This window comes from Ambystoma mexicanum, chromosome 7q, assembly GCF_040938575.1.
Source record: "Ambystoma mexicanum isolate Mex_15411 chromosome 7q, UKY_AmexF1_1, whole genome shotgun sequence".
Classification (NCBI taxonomy): Eukaryota; Metazoa; Chordata; class Amphibia; order Caudata; family Ambystomatidae; genus Ambystoma; species Ambystoma mexicanum.
The window spans coordinates 303,043,284-303,065,517 of NC_090941.1; the positions used below are offsets into that span (position 1 = coordinate 303,043,284).

At 49.0% G+C, this 22,234-nt stretch overlaps 1 protein-coding gene across 12 annotated transcripts in view; it reads left to right on the forward strand.

The window, feature by feature from the left end:
- Nucleotides 1-22,234, forward strand: part of MYCBP2 (MYC binding protein 2) — a 3,160,061-nt gene that overhangs the window by 2,280,534 nt on the left and 857,293 nt on the right. For all 12 annotated transcript variants that reach the window (XM_069639721.1, XM_069639717.1, XM_069639718.1 and 9 more), the window contains one exon: nucleotides 15,103-16,758. In XM_069639721.1, the coding sequence (XP_069495822.1) occupies nucleotides 15,103-16,758 (1,656 nt within the window). The remainder of the gene's footprint in view (nucleotides 1-15,102; nucleotides 16,759-22,234) is intronic.

Below are 22,234 nucleotides of genomic sequence, written 5' to 3' on the forward strand. Positions count from 1 at the left end.
ATGCAGAGAGTTTTCAACTTAATCCTTGCAGCCACTGGGAGCCAGTGCAGAGATTTCAGTCCTGGAAAGATATGATCCGTGGGCTTGAGGCCAAGGACAAGTCTCGCCGTCCTGTTCTGTTCGAGTTGCAGAGGGCAGAGAGTAGAAGCAGGCAGATTTAGAAAGAGGCTGTTGCAATAGCCCAGCCTAGAGCGAACCAGAGTTCTGCAGACATTGAGCTTCTGCGGGAAGGAAAGGAAGAATGCCTTTGAGGAGGTGCAGCTGATAGTGTGACTTCTTAGAGACGTCAGATATGTGTGGAGTCAAAGATGACCCAGAGGTTTTTAGCCTCACAGGTGGGAGAAGGAAGAGGGCCAAGGGAGGCCAGCCAGAGAGCAATAGGAAAGGAGAGAGCAGGTGTGCCGATGAGGGGAATCTCAGTCTTACTGGCATTAAGGCAGAGTTCATTGACAGCACACCACTCCTGGATAGTGGACAGTCAGTCAGAGATGAGAGAAGGAGTAGAGGTGCCGGAAGGGAGCCTGAAAATGAGCTGAGTGTCCACATAGCACTGAAAGTTGGGACAGAGAATGGCAATGCGGTGGGCAAGAAGTGCCAGGAATTTAGTTGAACAGCCAGGGAGAGAGGTTAGACCCCGGGGGAATACCACAGGTAGAGATATAGATAGAGGAGAGGAAGGATCCAAGTTGTATCTGGGAGGGTCGATCGGAGAGCAAAGAGGTCAGCCAAGCCAGGGCCTGATCGCTGATATCCAGATTATCACAGAGACGGTTTTGCAGTATGGCATGGTTGACTGTGTCAAAGGCAGAAGAGAGATCAAGTAAGATGAGGACAGAGGGGGGTATTCGAGTCAAGGTTTGAGAGCAGGTCCTCACATATTTTCAGGAGAGCAGTTTCCCTGGGGCTACATTCAGTTGTAATCGGCCATGCAGTATGGAGCAAAGGGGACAAAGACGTAGGAGTAATGATAAGTTACTCACGTAGTGACTAACGTACTCCTAGTCCATAGTCTCCTTTCATCCATACGTCCCACCATCCTCCCCCTAATAAAACTGGTGTCATTAGGCAATGGTAATATTGTCGATGCGTCAATGGGGACTGAGGAGTGGCGCCAGTGGGCGGAGTAAGGAAAGCGCATGCTCCCAAGGCTGCGCACCCGTGCGCCTCTACATTGAAAGGGGAAGGTGTTCTTTTTCTGGTGAAAAAGGTTCCGTCTCCCGTCCCTAGCAAGGGACGCCCATGCAGTATGGAGGTAAGGGGACTATGGACTATGAGTACGTTAGCCACTATGGTGAGTCATTTATATTTTCTCAGCTAGGCTCGGGAGCTCTGCCTTTTACATTCCACCTCATCGGAGCAGACTACCTAAACCAACACCTGGGGCATCGGGAGCTGCAGGAGCAGCGCTAAGCAGAAGAACTTTGAGAAGGTAGGCACCGTGGGGCATAGTTAATTGCTTTTTAAAAAAATATTGCAATTCTAGCATTTATTTCGTGCCGAGCGTGCATCACACTCTAAATTACATTAGAGGATGTGTTACTGGCCATAAGAATGGCGCTTTCATTGTGAGGCAATTTCTGAAGGTATAAACCTTCCTTGGAGATATTTTCAGAATCGACCAGCATCAACCTTTGTATTTCCAAAGACCTCCAGGATGGCTTCCCTACACATGTGCCTGGAGCCTTTGTCTACCTGGTAGCTGCCCCCATTGTTGTTTGCTGAATCCTTCTACAAACAGCCAATGAGAGGCGCCGGAATGCGAAAGCCGGCCCCTCCTGCAAAAGCCCAAAGCTAAGGTGCTGTCTGAGCCTGGGAGGGCTCCCCCACCCACCACAAACTGTGCTGCAGCCTGCTGGGTACATCCTTCTCTCCCATGAACGTAGGCCTCAGCACCCCTACGTACTATTGAGCCTTCAGTGAGTGATGGTTGTTCTATCTTTTTACCTCTACCACTAGCATCCTGATCTATATCTTTGTATATCTCACATTGCTTAACCTCTTCCCCTTTCTCTTCCCTCTCTGCTGTGTCCTCTTCACAAAATAGAATTTAGCTGTGCGCATTCAAATCTTGCACCCTAATTTACTGCATTTGTGGCCTTTGATTGAAAATCGAATTTAGCTGTGTGTTTATATATTGCACCCTAATTTACTGCATTTGTGGCATTTCATTGAAAATAGAATTTAGCTGTGTGCATTTACATCCTGCACTCTAACCTCATTGCATTGTGTCTTTACTTCTGCTAGGCCACCTTTGAGATTAGGCCAGAACTGTGCAGTGCAGTCACCCTCTCCTTTCAAATTCCCTCTGTCACCCGCCATCTCTCCTATCTTCTCGCTACTCTATCTCCTATCCCCCCTCTCACTAAGTCTGGAATAAAAAAGAACAAAAAAGAAATTTTGCGTGCAAACCGTGGGCTTCCCATTGGAGACACCTACATCAGCGCATCCTCCAGAGAGGTCTTCACGGATATCCTCTTCTCTGGCCCCTCTCCAGATCTTTGTACTCCTCATCTCATCTGTACTCTCTCCCCTTTCACTTCCTCTCCCATTAACGGTGGAACCAAGTGGGAAGTCCTCTTACCTGACTTCTCATCCTCATGCTGCTTCGATAATGTCCATCACACTGGCACTATACTGAGTCAGGGTCCTCAACCCAACTTTCAACTCTTTGACCGATCCTACATTCCCTCATCAACTTCCTTCTGCTGCCTCTCCCCTCACCATTCTCACTGCCCCTCCCCCTCCAACCGAAGTATCATGCCCCTGCACTCCGCCTCAGAAAACCTTCAAACGCAGAGACCACCTCCACCTCGCAACTCTTAACGCCCGCTCTGCCAACAAACACTCTGCTTGCATCTGCCTCCTTCTTGCAGACACGAACCTCGACTTTCTCGCTCTCACCGGGACTTGGTTCAATGCCAGCTCATCACTGCTTTTGACTCCCTCCTCCCTGACGGCTTCAAGATCATTTCCAAGCCTCAACCTCACCGTGCTGGCGGTGCGGGCACCTTAATCTATCCCGAGTAGTGGGTTCCTTCTTCCATTATACCCACCTAACTCTATACTTCCTTCGAGCGCCTGGTCTGCAAGTTGGTCATCTCTCCCTCTTCCCCTCTGACCATTGCTACCATCTACCAGCCTGCAGGCCCTACACCTTGTTCCTCTCTGAATGGGCTTATTTCTGCTCCTCCTTACTTTCATCTACTTCCAACCTCCTCCTCTTGGGTGACTTCAACATCCAATTGGACGCTTCGGCCTCAGCATCCACTCTTTTCATTGACCTTGGCGCCTCTCTCTCTCACCCCCTCTCCATCCTCCCCTCCAGTCCAACCCACTCAGCTAGACACACCCTGGATGCCATCGCCCACTCCGTCTTCTCACTCGCTCCCCCTCTGTTCACCCATATCTCCTGGTCAGACCATGCTCTCCTCTCACCTGGGTCCCTTTGGCCCTCCTACCGGACCCACAAAAGCCTTGCAAACCTCGTTCTCGAACATTCCCTTGATGAAATGAGTGTCAGCCTGCTGCTTTTGCCTCTACTTGCCTCCCTACCTCAGACTCCACCTTAGTCTCTGCTCTTGCCGATCTTCACTCAGCAATCACCAATATCCTTGACATCCTTGTCCCAGTCATGAGGATCCACCTTAAACCTGCCTCTAAGCATAACACCTGGTATGACTCCGAACTTGCAGCCCTGAAATGAAAGTGCAGAACAGCGGAACAGAATCGTCAAACCTTAAATTCACCCTCTGACAAACTGGCCTGCCGCCTGCTCCAAAGGCAATACAGACTCGCCATCCGTGCCAAGAAAAGGGCCCACCCTCAGGCACGGGTATCAGGTGCATCCAATAACAACGGCTGAACTTTTCAAAATCTGCAGGGAGCTAGCAAACCCTTCCGCAGTCTCATCCTCCCCTCTTCCTTCCCAAGCCCTCTGTAATGCACTGGCCACACACTTTGCCATCAAAACCCAGGACATCCTGAACACCCTTGTTACTCACCCACCTAACCGATCCCACACCCCCTTGCCTCCCTTGGCCATACCCCTCCTCCTTCCGCTTTCTCCTCCTTCACCCCTGCCACACCTGAAGAATTTACCAGAGTTGTCGCTCTATGAAGGCTTCTTCCAAACAGGTTCGCCCCCTGCTTGTCTAGAACTTTCAAGGACAACATTGGCTATCTTGCCCCTTCTGATTTCTGCAACCACTCTTTTGCCACTGGCTCTTTCCCCTCCTCCCTCAAGCACTCCATTGTGCGCCCACTATTGAAAAAGCCTTCAGAGGAACCTACCGGTCCATCCAACTAACGCCCTATTTCAATCACCCCCTTCCTGGAGAAACTGCAGGAGAAGCTGGCCTTGCCCCAACTGAACCATCTCACACTGAACTTGTTGGTGGTCTGCACGATCATCAATCTGTATTACGAGCGTCCAGAGACACGGAAACTGTTCTTCTGAACACCCATGAAGAACTGCTTGCATCCCTGAACTCCCAACTCCCCAGCTGTCTTCATTCTACTTGATCTTTCTTCTACTTTTGACACTGACAACCATTCCATCCTCATACAAAGGCTCCACGATAGCCTTGGTATCTCGCAATGTGGCACTGGAATGGCAGACTTCTTTCCTAACTGACCACTCTTCCCATGAAATCCTGGGCACCTTCTCCTCTCCTACCTCCTTCTCCACTTGTGGCATCCCCCAGGGATCTATCCTCTCCCCCTGGCTCTTTAACATCTACCTTGCACAGCTGGCATGCCTCATCTCCTCCTTCTCACTAAACATCCAGTTTTATGCAGATGACAGTCAACTCAGACTTCCTGCTGACTCACTCGCACTTTCCTTCATCCCTGACTGCCTGTCTGCCATCCAGGGTTGGTGCTCTTCCAACGATCTCTGCCTCAATGCCAGCAAAACTGAGATCCTTTTGAGTGGGACCTTTGCTCCCTCTTTCTTCCCTTCTCACTGGCCCTCCCACCTTGGGCTCTCCTCTCCCCCTGCTCCTTCTGAAGCCAGAAACCTTGAGGTCATCTTTGACTCCTCTTTATCCTTCCTCCCTCACACGCCAAGAAGTCCCACTTCCAACTCTTCCTTATCAAAAGAATTCTCCCATTTATCACCTTCCCCCAGAAGCTCAATGTTTCCCGAACCTTGGTTCTCTCTAGGCTTGACTATTGGAACAGCCTCCTCCTCAATCTACCTTCTTCCACTCTGTGACCCCTTCAGCTTATCCAGAATAAAGCAATGAGACTCATCCTTGGCCTTACGCCAAGGGGCGGCATCTCTCCCATCCACTGGCTCCTGGTTGCCACACAGATCAAATTCAAATCCCTCTGCATCATCCACAAGGCTGTCTGGGGCCGGGGACCACATTATCTGCAACTCTTTCTTAGCAAATGCTCTCCTTCTAGACCTCTACTCTCCTCTTGCACCCACTCTGTTTGTAAAGCTTTTAGCTAAACAGAGAGCAGGAGGCCACTCGCTTTCCTCAGCTGGATCCCTCCTCTGGAACAGCCTCCCGCTGAGTCATGAGCAGGACCTTCTGAAATTCCGAGAACACCTCAAGGCTCTCCTCTTTTCCTCCTCCTTCCCATCTTCCTTCCTCTGCTAATCTCACGGTTGCTGTGATTGGTGTCTTGGACCCTTCTACATCCTCTGGGCCTCTGACTATTCACACCCAATCTCCCCAGCATCTGTCTTCCTTCAGCACTTGCCTCGGCACACCCTCTGTACTGAAGATTTGCACTTTCCACCCAATGCCTCTCCTGGCCGCATAGCACTTGCCATACCTTGCACTTCGTCTGCGGCTCACCCTTCGAATACGGACACCACGGCACCATCCCTGCTGCCCTCTTCCTTCCTGCACTTGGACGTTCTGAATACTCACAAGGCATAGTAGGTTTGGCCGTCCCTTCCCCCTCTTGTACTTTTTTGTATTTAATTGTACTGCTATCCCATGTTCTCTCCCTGCTGCCCTGTGGGTGCTTTGAAACAGAATGTATTTCCTGTATGAACGCCTATAAAGTGGTACTTAGGCATTTTAGACCTGCTCTTGCGCCTCTACCTCTCTGCCCATATGTAAGAGTAACATTTGCCCTGGGCTCATATCCAAGTAGGACATGGTCCAGAAGAACCAAGGTAACTTCTGCTATCTTAGTGTAAGGCACTTTTGGATTATGTCACTTTGGCTGCTTCCATCTACATGTTGGACAGATTTTTAATCATATTTAGCACTGCTTTGTTTTCGTGTACTAAACTAAGTCACGGACTGGCCGTGTTGCATACCATGCTCTAAGATTGCTGTACATTTAACCTTGTTTTTTAACATCTTTTTTATTGATTTCAGCATGTATATAAGAAAAGAAGAACAAGCATAACATAAAAAAAACAGAAAACAACACTAACAAAATTCCCCCCCCCCCATCTCACGCCCTCCACCCCCCTCACCCCCAAAGCCCATCGGGTCGTAGCAAAAGCGAGCTCTACAGTTCGGAAACCGCCAGCATTCTCATCCACAGGCGATGTCTAATAACTTCAGTCTTTGGGGGCACCACTGTTCCCTAAACTCCCCCTTCAAGTAGTTCAGCATCTCGCCCCAGTCCGCAGCGAAGCTTGCCAGCTTCCCCTCCCCCGCGTATGTTGCCCATTCCAGCTATAGGATTTCCCACATTTTCCTGATCCAGTCCTGCTCCGCGGGAACCTCCGAGCTCTTCCAGTTCCCAGCAATTAGACCCATTGCCGCCAGGGTAGAGACCACTCGTGCTTTGCATTTCCCCCGACTGCGCCCCTCCCCCTCGCACCAACCTTCCCTAATAATATTTCCCGAGGGTCTTGGCCATCTCCCCCCCCCCCCGAGGTTGCAGATTGGGCACGCGCCATGTCACCCCAAAAAGGCCTAATGCGCGGGCAGTCCCACCATATATGTGCTGCTGTGCCCACCCCCCCACATCCCCTCCAGCAGGTGTCTGAGGCTGCAGGATACATTGCGCGGAGCCGGGCGGGGGTATAGTGCCAACCAAAGATATACTTGTACCAAGCTTCCTGTAATTGAGAAGCCCTAGCAACTTTTGGGATCAGCCTCCATAACGCCTCCCAGTCTCCCCATGCCATCTCCGTCCCCCCATCCACTCCCAGCTCTTCATGTACGGCCAAGTAACCCTCAGGGTCGTGGCCTCCAACAGTTTATACAAGTCCGATATAAGCCCTCTAGAACCGTTATGGGTAGTGAGAAAGCGCTCGAACTGTGTCAAGTTACGCGTTGCTGCTTCCCTAACTTTCGCTGACATGGCCCAATGTCTAATCTGGAAATACCGAAGTCTTTCCCCCTCACCTACCCCGAATTGTGACTTACACTCCTCAAAGGTTTTCACTCCCTGGGCGGAGAACACATCCCTAAGGGCCCTACACCCTCCTTCCTCCCAGCTCCGGAACGCTCCCCTCTCCAGTCCAGGCGAGAAATCCCTGTTGTTAAAGAGCGGCGGGGACGGGAAAGACGAAATCCCTCTTCTCTCCACTGCCCTGTCCCATGTATCCACCAAACCCTTCGTGATATCGCTCAAGTATATATGTGGTGGTCGCAGCATCCGGGGGAGCCACAAGACTTCACCCAGGTGGTGCCGAGCTACCGCTCTATCCATTTTCACCCAATGCTTGTCATAACTCGCTGCAAACCATTCCCTGATCACTCGGAGAAGCGCCGCCTCATGGTATCGCCTGAAATCCGGTAGGCCCAGGCCCCCCCATCCGCTAGACGCCGTGAGAAGGCGCCACGAGAGGCACGGCCTCTTCCCATTCCAAATAAACTGCCTAGCCACCCGGTCCAATTCCTTAAAAAAATCCCCCAGGGACAGACAGAGGGATTGCCTGAAACAAGTAGAGTATGCGGGGGAGGATCACCATTTTCAATACCGCCCCCCTCCCAAGCCACGAGATCCCCAAATTGCCCCACCTACTCAAGTCCTTTTTGATCACCTTTAGCATGGGGGGGTAATTCGCACCATACCAGCCACCAAGGGAGGGGGTCACCCGCACCCCCAAGTATCGCAGACCACCCGGACTCCACTTGAATGGAGAGATAGCCTTCAGTACCCTGCTCTCTTCCTCCCCAAGGGACAGGTTCATCAACTCAGACTTTTGCTAGTTGATCCGCAGGCCCGATACCTCCCCAAAAGTGGTCAGCAGATCCATGCATGCCCTGACGGATTCCTTCGGGTGCGTCAACATAAGAAGCATGTCCTTCGCAAAGGCCGCGACCTTATGCTGGTATCCCCCAAAGGGCATGTCCTGAATCCCATCCGCCTCTCTTATAGCTATTAACAGAGGTTCCAGGTAAATAGCATAGAGCAGCGGGGACAAGGGACACCCCTGCTTAGTTCCCCGTCGCAGACTTATTGAATGTGATACCTCCCCATTCACTAGGATCTGTGAGCTAGGATTCTTGTAGTTTGCCGCCACCCTATTAATAATTTTTTCTCCGAGGCCCATTGTTTCCATAACCCGAAACAAGAACGACCACTCCACCCGATCAAACGCTTTTTCGGCGTCAAGCGCCAATAAGATTGCCGGAGTGGTCGTCTTCCGTGCTTTCTCAATAACGTGGGCTACCCTCCTGATGTTATCAGCCGTCTGTCTCCCGGTCACAAACCCCGTCTGATCTTGATGTACCAGTGTTGGCAGATACTTTTCCAGCCGACTAGCTAGTATTTTAGTGTATATTTTTGCCTCCGTATTTATGAGGGCTATAGGCCTATAAGATGTGCACTCCTCCGGGTCCTTCCCTGTTTTGTCTATAAGCGTTATTTTAGCCTCCTCCATCGATGGGGTTATCCCGCCTCTAAGCTCAAATGAGTTAAATAATTGCGTTAAGTGTGGGACCAGCAGGTGGGAGTATGCCTTAAAAACGATGCAGGGTAGCCGTCCGGACCTGGAGCTTTCCCCCGCGGGAGAGCCGCTATAGTGGCTCTAACCTCGTCCTCCGTGATTTCTCTGCCTAACTCACACCCCTCGTCCATGGATAGTCGCGGGAGAGGAAGAGCCTCAATAAAATCCCTTTGCGGACCTGGCGCTATATCCTGCAAGGAGTATAGTTCCCCGTAGAACTCCGCCAACCGCTTCTTAATCTCTTCCGTCCGGGTGAGCCTTGCCCCATTCTTGTCCTTTAGAGCCACAATAACATTCCGCTCTCTATCCCCCCTTAATAGACGTGCCAAGAGTGAGTCCGCCTTGTCAGCCTTAACATAAAATTTTTGTCTGACTCTCAGCATGGCCGCCTCTGCCTTCTTAGTCCTAAGTATTCTCAGCTGGCCCTCCGCCGGCCTGTACTCCTTGAAAGCTCTTCTAGTGGGGTTCCCCTCCAATCGTACCCTGGCAGCCTCAAGCTCGCTCTCCAACTGCGTTTCCAACCCTCTTAGTAACTTGTTCCTTCCCGCCTGAAGAGCAATCAGTTCCCCCCTCAAGGTCGCCTTGAAAGCGTCCCACCTAGTTTCCAAGCTAGTGTCCGCACTGTTGTTCCGCGCGAAGTCTCGAATCTTACCATCGATTTCCTCCCTCATCGCCTGATCCCTCAGGAGCGTCTCCGGGAATTTCCAACTCCACACGCCCTGCCTACGCCCCTCCAACCGGAGTTCCATGTGAACAACTCTATGATCGGCGATCCCCATGGGGCCCACCTCAACTGATTTCACCCCTCCAATCAGACTTCCCGACACCCAGATGTAATCGATTCGCGATTGGGTTCTATGCACTTCTGAGACAAAGGTAAATCCTTCCTCCTCACCCCTTAGGGCCCTCCACACATCCCTCAAGCCTGCCTCCTCCCATTGTTCTTTTAAGCGGGGTGAGGCTGCCGCTCCTCCTCTACCACTCCCCCGCATTGTGCGGTCACCCCTCTTGTCCCAGGCCAAGTTGAGGTCACCCATCAAAACCACCTGTCCTCTGGCGAATTCCTGCAGGATACCCAAGGTCTCTCGGAGGAATTGATCCTGGCCCATATTTGGGCCATACACCGAGGCTACCATGAGCGGAGTGCCTCTATATTCACCCCTGAACATGAGGAATCTGCCATTCTTATCCTGCAGAGTGCCGTTCACACGAAAGTCCATCCCCCTCCCAAAGGCCAGGGCCACCCCCCCTCTCTTCGTGGGACCCGATGCGAACAGTATCTGCGAGTAACCCCTCAACCGCAGGCGATGCTGGTCTTTACGCAGAAGATGGGTCTCTTGGATCGCCAGAACATCTGGCTTTTGAGCCCTAGTAAACTGCTCAAGTTTCGTACGCTTGAGCGGGGAGTTCAAACCCCTGACGTTATGCGTCAACCACTTGAATACAAAGATGGAAAATCACGCAAGCCTCCTGTCCTAGCTCTGCCGGCTGCACCCAATCCCCTCGTATCCCCCACTTGTCCTTTCCCTTGCCGACTACTTGGGAACCTCCGATACCCCCTTGCCCCTTATCCCCTCGCTCCCCTAGAATCCAAACCTACCCACTGAACGCTACGCCCCCCACCCCCATCCCCCCCTTCCTATTCCCACCCGAACCGCCAACTTTGGGTGGGAATCCCCCCGCCACCCCCCCTTCCCACACCCCAACTCCCCAGAGCAGCCGCTTCCCCTGCTCCCCCCCGCCCCTTACCGGACAACATCGCCCTTACTGGTCCCAATCTGTTGCACCCCCGGCCCCCTTGCTCAATTGTCACCTTTACGGGTCCACCACCCCGCGCCCCTCAAGCTGTAGCATATAACACTCCCCTTATCGTCATTGCCCACTCTACCCAGGTGCCTTCTCACCCTCCCTGGATGGTCTTCCACCCCTTCGCGTCCCCTTCCGCCTGTCCGCCCCCACTGTTGACCATTCCCAAACCTTCTGCCGCGATCTGCCACCCGCCACCGGGCCCCCACCCCCGGAGGACCCCCCCTCCAAGTCAATCTGCAACACATCTGCCCCCTCCTGAACAGAGGTTACCCGCTTCTGATGACCCTCCCAATCAAACACAAGGCCAAATGGAAACGTCCACTTTTATCTCACTCCGCGCTCATTCAGTACCTTCAGCACCCGCGCCATCTGCCTCCTTTTTATCAGGGTGATACTTGCCAGGTCTTGAAATAACGCCACCTGATGGCCTTTGAACACAATTGGCTCCTTTTTCCTCGCAGCCTGGAGGACTGCCTCTTTCTGAGCATATCTGGAGAAGGCAGCTAGAACGTCCCTCGGCCTAGAGGAGGAGCCCCTGGGGAGTCCGCCCACTCTGTGAACACGATCCAGCTCAATGCTACTCGGGGGAGTCTCCCCCAGGATCTCTGCGAAGAGGCTCTGTATTTCTAGTTTGAGGTCTGTGTCCAATACCGACTCCGGGAGTGACTTCACCCGTATGTTAATCCTTCGTGATCTATTCTCAGTCTTCCATCTGTACCTCCAGGTTGCGGGTAGCCACATCCAGGTGCTCTATGGCCTCGCTAATAGCAGTCGTGTCCTTCTCTGCCTCCTGGAGCCCCTTTTCCAGAAGGTCAGTCCTTTCACCAAGTTGCCTTAGGTCCCGCTTAATTTCCCCAGTGCGTCATTTAGGTCAGCCCGCGTGAGCTGAAACTGCTCCTGGAACGTCTTAGCCAGACTGGAGTGAAGGGCCTGGATCTCACCCACCAAGTCCTGCCTGTTGACCGGAGATGGGGTCCGCTCTACCCCGGCTGAGCCCGGTCCGTCCAGACCAACGGTGCTGCTCTCCAAGTCATCGCCCCTCTCCTGCGTAGACCACAAAGTGCGGAGGGTGCTTTGCAAGTCCCGTTGGTCCTGGGGCGGTTTGCTCCCTTTCCTCTTGCTCCGTGCTGCCATCTCTCCAGCTGTCCACACACACCAGAGTGGTGTCCAGCCCCCCCCCCCCACAGATCCTCTCCTCCTTACACGACTATCTCCCCCTGCTTACTGTGCAGGGGACCGCCTGACCTGTCGCCCCGCAAAGAGGCCACCAAACTTATTTCCCCGGGCTCTTGGTGTGCGGTGTTATCCGTGCTCTGGGGGCTTCCTCTTCTGTAGGCCCCCCACTTATAGCCTCCGGAGCAAGGGGTAGCCCCTAGTTCCCGCCACAGCACTCCTCACTTGTATCTTCCGGGGGGCATCGGGGTATGCATGTGGGAGAGGGGAAAAAATAAATAAATAAAAGGGGGGGGATCCGGGCCACAGCACCCACGGTGTCTCCGCTCCTGCCACCGATCCTCAGTACCCCCGGGGGGGGGGGCGGTCCGACCAAGGCCGCAGCGCCCCTCAACCACTGGCGCCGCAGCCGCCGGCCTCCACTCTCCTCTGGTTCCCGCTACAGTTCCCCGTTCCCGCCGCCGCTCCTCAGCGCTCCAAAGCAGGGGGGGGGGGCGGCCAGGGTAGCCCCCTCCACATCCCCCGCCTCAGTTCTCTCCCGGAACTCCAGGGGGGTCGCTTGCTCCGTCCTGAGCCCCCCCCAGGAGGTCCCGACTCCCCGCGGCGACCGCCGCAAGCGTTCCTCTCCCGCCGGCAGCCGGACCGCTCTGCCAACGGGGGGTTAATTATGGTCCCCTCCACTTCGGAAGCCGCCGACGCGGCGGATGCCTGCCCAGAGCCGCGGCGCCGCAGCCGCCGGCCTCCACACTCCACCCGGCCGCGAACCACAGGCCCGAACTCCCCCAACCAGGCAACACCGGGCCGAGGGAGCCGGGCACCCACCAGGTGCTCCGATCCCAAGGGCCCCTCCACCGACGGCGGGCCCGCGGCAGCAGCGCAGGCCGGATCAACCCAGTCGGAGCTCGCGCCGCCGCTCCGTCTTCTTCCCTGCACTCCTCTAGGCGCCTCACACCGCGGTCGTACCCGGGGGTCTCCTCCAAGCCCTAGAGAGATCCAACTTGCGGCAGGGTGGTGGACCGCACGCAGATCACCTCGGGAAGCCGGAGAGCGCGGCCGATACGACTACTCCCTATCAGCCGCCATCTTGGAATCCTTAACCTTGTTTTTATATGTTATTCCCTTCATTGTAACTTAAACCCCAGGACATGAATTGTAGCCAACAATTTGGTTTGGGGTTGTTTGTTCGTCTGATAATTTTTTGCGCCAAACTGTTCTAAATAAATCTGTTTGCATGCAAACAATTACTAGACGAAGAAACAACCCCAATCCCTCTTCACATTTAACCCAAACCCCCTCACCTAATTACCTGCTTGCTCGCCTCAATGTGCCCTGCAACCCTTCTGCATCAGATCTGTCTCTCTAACGCGGGTCAGATCCGACACTGCAGGGTCCCTTTTTTTCTTTTTTTCCCCTCTTTTTCTTTTTTTTCAGTCTCCTGCCTCCATCCCCCAAGGCCAAAAATACCCAACATGTGGAGCGGGGGACACCCCTGCAACCCTCGCTCCACATGTTTGTTATGCTTTATAATTGATTGAATGGTATTGGCCGAATTCGGTCAAATGTACCATTCGATCGATTATACATGTACAAATGGGCTAATGCCAACAATTTTATGTGGACCAAGAGCATCAAGTAGGATGTATCGAAAATGGCATTTTATTAATTTCTTTATTCCTGATAAGTTCTTTTTGGGGATTGTATCATTGTATGTTTTTATGATCTTGTCTCTCTTATGGCGGTTTCCCCCGAAATAAAGATTGACTGTGACTGACAAGTATGTATCAACCATCTAGGGCATTTCAGACTGTAGGTTGGACAGGTGCATTCCCAGAGGGCTGAGATGGGCAAATAAATTGTGAAATTTGGTTGCAGGGTTTGCCGACACATTGGGGGGGGGGGGGCTATAAACATTTTTGCATCCCCTATTGGACCACAGGAATATGCAACTTTTGGACTTTAGACAGAATTTCATGAAACTTAAAAAATACAGACTATATTAAATAGATTTTGGATGTTTCGTGAAGTTTCTTGCAGGTTCAGCAAAGCTACAAATGAAAATTTCCTAAAAATATATGCAAGCAAATATCATTATTGGGTTTCATCAAGGGGGGGATAAGGGGAGAAAAAAGGAATGATGGGATGTAGTGAGAGGAGGAGTGTTTTATTAAGGAATCCTAAATACTTTTCACATTCAATTCCCCATGGGTATTGACACCAAACTTGGACAACAAAGTTGGAAGGTAGGGTCACTGTGCTTCGGACTGAAGGTAGGGTCACTGCTCCAAAGCATGCTAAAGGCCACGACCCGTTGGCACTGGTGGTAACATTACCATTCCTTGGCCAGAGACATTGCTGCTCCTAGTCAGTGTCTTCTGGGCTTGGCCATGCCCAGCAGACACTGTTAGTAAAGTCACATTTAGAATGATACGGTAACAATGTCGAAGGCTTTTTTTGTTGCTATATATTTTCAAGCCAGCCTTTAATTGAAAGTTGTGTTAGAATGTACCTTATTTTATCTGAATTTAATGTCTCTCTATGCCCAATTAAGCTATTGATAAAATGCTTTTCAGTGTGCTTGATGAATATAAGCATACATTCCTGTGAAAGTTGTCCACATGTATTTCGAACCATGATATAATTGTTTGAAATATAGGTGAACAACTTTCACAGTTATCTTTCTACACTTCTGTTACTGAAATCTCGATATATCGTTTTTAATTCAAATGTGATATAGTTGAAATGTAGCTTTACACACAATTAAAAATACACAATTACATAAGATTTGTCCATGTGAAAGTATAACAAATTAATACATTACTAACATTAATTTAAACAGTTCTATTTCATTCAATGTATCCACAATCTTGATCCAAAGCTTCACCACAGCAATAATTAATGATAGTTGATTACCATCCATGCAGAAAACCCAGAATTCATCCATTAAACTGGTCATATTTATATACACATTATCAAATCAATTGATTTTTTTCCTTTTAAGACATAGCCCTTTAGCCTAATCCTATGCAAAGGTGTTGTCTGTGCATATAAATGCTATGTTTTAGGTCAATTCTCACAAGCTTATGTTAATCCCCATTGTTCGGTAGAGTTTAACGTAACTGCGTGGTTCGATTTGTAAACCAAAAAGTAAAATGTTAACTGATTTGTTGTTTAATCCTGAATTCTGAAATGCCTACTATGGTTTAACAAAGGTACTCTTATTTTGTTTACAATTCATAATACAGGTGACCGAGGAGCTTTTCCTGCAGCAGGTAGACCTGCTTCTCCGGCAGGAAAATCAGATGCATCCTCAAAACATACAGCGTACAGCAAGTCCCTTAAAGCAGATGTGAGGCTAAGTAGACCTCCCGTGGACCAGAAGAAGCCAAGAAGTAATGAAGGCTTATCTGCTAGTGAATCCCTGATGTTGAAGTCGGATGCTGCAAAACTTAGATCAGATTCCCATAGCCGGTCGCTGTCTCCAAACCATAACACTTTACAGACTCTGAAATCTGATGGGAGGACATCTACTGGTTTAAGAGCAGAATCCCCAGGTCCGGGATCGAGAACATCCTCTCCCAAGTTAAAGACTCTTCCAGCAGGAAAATCTGTCTCACCTGGTGTCAGTTCTCCACGCTCAACATCTCCCCTTGAGAAGAATCTACCTCAAAAGTCCTCTGTACCCGTAAAGACCAAGATGGACCCACCTAGGGAGCGATCGAAGTCAGACTCTTATACATTGGATCCAGAAACCCTTCGCAAAAAGAAAGTGCCCCTTACAGAGCCCTTGAGGGGACGTTCCACCTCACCCAAGCCAAAAGTGCTACCTAAAGATGGAAAACATGGCTCTGGATCTGAAAACCGGGCTCCCTCTCCCCACGTTGTGCAAGAGAACCTTCACAGTGAAGTTGTTGAAGTTTGCACGTCAAGCACTTTAAAAACTGGGGGCAATGCCGATGGCACATGTGAAGAAAATACAGAATTGAAATGTGTGGATGAGGGGTTATCAAAAGTGCACTTTAGCATAGGTAAGGCTCCCTTGAAAGAGGAACAAGACCTAAGAGCTTCTCCCAAAGTGAGCCGCAAGAGTAGCACAAGGCATATCAGACCCAAAAAGGAAAAATCTGCCATCATTTTCAAAGCAGAGGGGTCACGGCCTATCGAGCCGACTAAGCAAGCTATGTCTCCCTCTGTGGCTGAATGCTCCCGGGCAGTCTTTGCCGCATTCCTATGGCATGAAGGGATAGTCCATGATGCAATGGCATGTTCCTCATTTCTAAAATTTAATCCAGAACTTTCCAAAGAGCATGCTCCTATTAGAAACAGCCTTAACATCCATCAGCCAAATGATGAAAAGGAAAACAAGCTAAAAAATAGGCATTCCCTTGAAATATCATCTGCGCTTAACATGTTTAACATTTCACCTCATGGGCCAGACATATCTAAAATGGGCAGCATCAACAAAAACAAGGTACTATCAATGCTAAAGGAGCCCCCACTGCCGGAGAAATGTGAGGATGGAAAGAGTGATGGAATTACTTTTGAGTTGTCCAGTCACCATACAATAAAGTCCAGGTCTCCTCTTCCCTTGACTTTACAGCACTTAGTAGCCTTTTGGGAGGACATTTCTTTGGCGACCATTAAGGCAGCTTCTCAGAACATGATTTTTCCAAGCCCTGGATCCTGTGCTGTCTTAAAAAAAAAAGAGAGTGATAAAGACAACAAAAAGTCCAAGAAGGAAAAAAAGAAAAAAGAAAAGGCTGAGGTCAGACCCAGGGGAAATCTGTTTGGGGAAATGGCCCAGCTTGCAGTGGGAGGTCCTGAGAAGGATACCATCTGTGAGCTGTGTGGTGAATCCCACCCTTACCCTGTTACATATCATATGAGACAGGCACATCCAGGTAGGAGGAAGCCTTTGCATGTTGGAATATATATCTTTATATATAAAGCTGAATGTATGTGTGTGTGTATGTTGTCCGGCTATACAAATCCACACCATTGAACCCACTGCTACCAAATTTTGCATGGATTCCTCATTTGTCTGGGGCAAGATTGCAGTCTGTTTGGATGTACAAAATTCACTCTGTAGACATCCTCATTTACTGATGCTCACCCCCAATTCACTACAGTAAGTACGAGAAGGAGGCACATTTTGGGAAAGTGTCTGCATAATGTTCGATGTGTTGGTTATTCCTTTGAAATCTATTACTACTGTATACAGTTCAAAAGTGTTTATTAAAGCTTTTTTCCATATAACTTTTAATTAACATTTTCACACATTTTTCAAAACAATGACTTTTACCACCCATTCATGCTCCGTTGGGGGGAGCTTTGATTTCCATTTTTGCGCCAGCCCCTGCACCCCCGCCATCATCAGTATCGCATGAATCTTTCGGTCTGCTTTGGTGGACAGATTTTTCAGTTGCCCCCTAGCCCAAATATAGACAAGCCTCTATTACTTACTACCTTCAGACCTAGAGCCTCTCCTAATGCTTCGCCTATTACCCTCCAGTAATCCTGAATATGGGGGCAGTTCCACCAAATATGGTTCCAGGTTCCCACCATTCCACATTTTCTCCAACAAAGATTACACACCGAGGAGGGGAATTCATGTAATTTTTATCGGGTCAAGTGCCATTGTAAGCATACATTTAATCCATGTTTCCTGGATTTGCATTGATCCCGTTAATTTGGGAATATTAGCCCACTGTAGCTCCCAATCAGTTACCTCTATTTCTTGACCTGTTACCCCTTCCCAGGCCGTCATGTATCTTCTTACCCCCGGTTCTTCACCCTGTTTGATAAATGAATAAATTGCCCCCACTTGGTGTTTATCTCCGGTATCAGACACCAGGTATTTCTCAAAAGGGATTAGGCTACGCGTCACTGCCACCTTCATGGGTAAAAGTATTAAACCAATGCCTTATCTCAAAGTATCTAAACCGCTCCTTTTCCTCCAGACCAAAGTCCACCTTGCATTGGGGGAATGTTTTGATGGTGGGGCCTACAAACATATCTCGAATCTTTAGGTAGCCCCCCTCCCGCCACGCCCCAGCGCCCTTCGCCCCACACCTTGCCGTGAAATCTGGATTATCGAAAATTGGTATGAAGCGAGACGTAAATGTGATAATGTGGGCCCTCTTTATTGCCTCATCCCAGGAGTCTGCTCCCGCCGCCAAAATCCTACTCTGGTACATCGTGTTTGGTCCGTTTCCCTTAGATTTCCAAAAAGCTTCCATGATATTGTCACCTATTAGTGCCTTGTCCATTGTCCTCCATATTTTTCCCCGGTCATCTCTTTGCCAGTCCCTCGTTATCCTAATTTGCGCCGATAAAATGTATGCTTCCAGGTCTGGTACCCCCCATTCCTTCCTTACACCTGAGCATCTTCATGACTCTTCTAGCTATCCTAGACCTTTTGTTATTCTAGACAAATATCCCAGTCTGTTTCTGTATGGCCCGAAAGAAGGAGGCTGGGACCTGAATGGGGAGGGTCATGAAGTAATACAATAGTTGTGGTAAAATAACCTTCTTTAGAACATTGATTCTTCCCATACAGGTTATCGTTAGAGTTCCCCAATCGATTTGTTTGTTCTTTAGCGCTTTTAACAGGGGGGGGGGGTATGGTTGGCCCCGTTGAGCTCTTCCACAGTTCTTATTAATTTTATTCCTAGTTAGGTTATGGATTTCTCAACCCATTTATATGGGAACTTTCCCTTGAGCCCATCCACAATTCCCTTCAGGATTGTAATGTTTAATATTTTTTTGGGGGGGATTTATTTTTTAGGCCTGCTCCTGTCCTAAAACGTTTTATCTCCCACTTCATTGCCCTAATGGAATCCTCTGGATTCCTCAAAAGGATATCATCAGCGAAAGCTGTTATCTTATGGCCCTGCCCCCAAATGTTATCCCTACAATTTCCCCATTCAGTCTTATTGCCTCCAGAAGTGGCTCCAGATAGATTCCATAGAGAAAGGTTGAGAGAGGACAACCCTGATTCGTTCCCCTCTGCACCTTCATGGGTTCCGATAGTTCGCCATTTATTGCTAGCCTTAAGGATGGATTTTGATAATTGGCCTTTATTTTTGTAGGAACTTCTCTCCAAACCCCATACGCTTCATTACCGTAAAGAGAAACCGCCACTCCACCATATCAAAGGCCTTTTCCGCATCTAAAGCGATCAAAATTGCTGGGATTCTTTTTATGTGCACCTTTTCTATGAGATGAGCTATCCTACTCCTGTTATCGCTAGTCTACCTGCCCCTAATGAACCCTGCTTGATCTGCGCTTATTATATTTGGGAGGATTTGGTCTAGGCTGTTGGCCAGGGCCTTTATAAAAATCTTGGCGTCTGTGCTAATTAACACTATGGGCCTCATCACGAGTTTTGTGGTAACCCTTAAATGCGGCGGTAACGCTATTACCGCCGCTTTTGAGGGTCCACCAAATCATGGCCTTGGCTTATTTCCCCCCAGCTCTGAGCCTGGGGGAAATCCACTGAAAATGTGCCGATGTTCGGTGCGATTACCGCCAGTGGGAAATCCGCCGGCAGTAATAGCGCGAAAATTCCCTATTGGGCCCAATTGGGAATGAGGAATTCCCGAATGGGCCCAATGGGGAATGGGAACCAACTGCTCTGCCAAACCCGTGATCCGTCGCGATTATCGCTGGGGGTTTGGCGGTAGCGCTAATGGCGCCAGCCCTAGCGCCCAACTCGTGATGAGGCCCTGTGTCTATACGAACTGCATGATATGATATGTTTATTTATATACCGCCTATAAACAATGTGTTTCAAATTGCTTATTTACTGAAAAATCTCCTGTCAAAATGATGGGGCCCTTTGCGAATTTCTCTAATCTAGTCATGCAGTCGGGTACTTAACTTCTTTGGCGAGGAGGAGAACTTTCACCTCTTCCATAGTCTCTGTAATTTTACCTTTATTCCCCATTTTGTTAAGGAGGGGGACCAAATGTGGGATCAATGTTTCTCTAAAAGATCTATAAAATTCTGTGATAAAGCCATCTGGACCGGGGGACTTGTTAGTAGGTAGGTTCATAATTACCCTCCTCACCTCGTCCTTCGTAATTACCCCATCTAATGCTTCTCTTTCCTGGACCGTTATTTGAGCAAGGTTACTTGCTCCTACATATTCTTGTAGAGATTGCTCCACTGGATTTGCCAACCTGTATAGCTCCACATACAATTTTGAAAACACCCTTGCTGTTTCTTTGGTCTCTGTAATAGTGCCCCCCCTTCCACCTTTATTTGTATAGTTTTCGCCTTTTCCTCCTTTATTTATTATTATTTTTTTTTTATTTGTGTTAATTGTATTACAATTTTTACAAAACAGCTCCATGTACTCCGGCAGGAGCAGAAAAGGAAAGTCCAAATGACGTTACTCCTAAATTCTGTCACTCCAAATGTTCTTTGCGCTGGTCAATGTCTAGAGCTCTGAAGAATAGGGCTACCCCCGTCGCCCAGCTTGTATTTGTCCCGCTGGCCAAAGCATTCCACCAAGTTTCTTCATCGAAAGTTTCCCGACTTGCTAGTATTTTAGTCGGGTATCGTGTTCTGACAAGTTGAGTTCCTGGACAGGATAGTTACAAATGTCTGCTCATTTCCATCTTTTCGTTGTCCTCGCAGCATCAACATTTGTTAGAAGAGGATTGCTTCCTTGCAGCCTTTACTTCGTTGATCTTAATCTGGTTCAATCTGAATCTCAGAAATAGTCTGGCCAAGTTTTTGTCTGGGAATTTTTCCAGATAGCTTCACACTGTGTTCACTTTAATTGGCATTGTTGAAATGTCCTTTGTTATTTTGTACTTATTAGCCAGAGTAAAGGTCGTAATCCAATCCGTCTCTATTAGGCGCTTAATGACTTTGGTAGGGTTAGCTGAAAAATCTGAAGCAGTGGTGTCCAATTCGGCCAAAGTTTTTTTTATTTGTTGAAGCCCATTTAGTCATTATGTTATTCTTGCCACTTTATAATTCTGTGTTGATGATATTCAGAATCTTCCGTCTAGGTTTGTAATGACTTTCCTATAAAGCTTCAGTGCATTTCTTGTGGCCGTTGCCGCCAACGATGGGAGGCATATTTCTCTTCTGATCAGAGTCATGGTCGTCGCTTGAGACAGGCCTAGGACTTTTCTCCAAAAATAGCTCTTGAACTTTACCCAGAAGGTTACTGGTAACTGAGGCATTGCGTCCGTCCCATACGTCATGCTTGGAGTCACTTTGGCTTTAAAAAAGTTGATCACTGGGATCAGCGAATACCGTCCGTACTTTTTATGGATTGCCTTCGCTTGAGACATCAATGCTTTTATTCTTGCAAAGAGAAAATCTTGCATAGGCTGTTCCAGTGGGTTGCTACTTAACATCACTCCCAAGTATTTGAAGACGTATACTTTCTCTAATTGGAGTCCGTCGGCATCCCATTTGGCCTTTTCCCAAATATATATATATATTTTTTTTTTTGTTGCTTTTTTCCATGCCCATTATCTTGGTCTTTGCTTTATTCATTTCTAGATTAAGTTCCAACTACTGGGACAAGTTGTTAATCTGTCTTTGTAGTCCCACCGGAGTTAAGTCTAGCAGGATGATCTCATCAGCGTATAATATTCTCGATATCTTTACTTCTCCTACTGATGGTGGAAAAATTCTTAGCTCCTTTTCGGTGTCAGAGTAGTCAGCTATATAGGCATTCCGGGGCCAATGGGCACCCTTGCTTGATGCCCCTTGCTGTCTTGATTTCCTCTGACAATTGGCCAGATTTGTTGAGCCTCACTCTCATAGTGGTCTCCTGATAGAGTGCTCGGATAGGCCCAGTTATTGACTCAAGACAATTCTTGTTTTCTAGTTTCTTCCACAGGCGTTCTCTACTGACCTGGTCGAATGCTTGGACCAGGTCAATGAGTGCCATGTACACTGTTTGTCCACCCTGCATGGTTCTTGCTTTGATGGTACTCAGCAGGAGTATGTTTGTTGTTGTCCCTGAGTTCTTTATAAAACCCGATTGAAATGGATCAGACAAGTCGGAAGATTTCAGACAATTCTGAAAAGCGTCCAGAGCAAGAGATCTAAAGACTTTTCCGATCACGTCGAGAAGGGCTATCGGGCTGTACTGGCGGGAATCGTCTCTTGCACCTCTCTTAATGAAACGGAACTGCCATAGCCCTCCCCCATGAAATTGGGATCTCTTGAACTTTTTACAGTTCTTAAAGATTTTCATCATGAACCTTGGCCATTCTTCTGGGTACTTCTTTAGTTCTAAATTGATATACCATCCGGTCCAGGTGCTCTTGAGTTTGTTAGTTTCTTAATTTTTTTCAGAATTGTTTGCAAGTCTTCCGAAATTCCCCATGTTGTCTTCGTACTGGG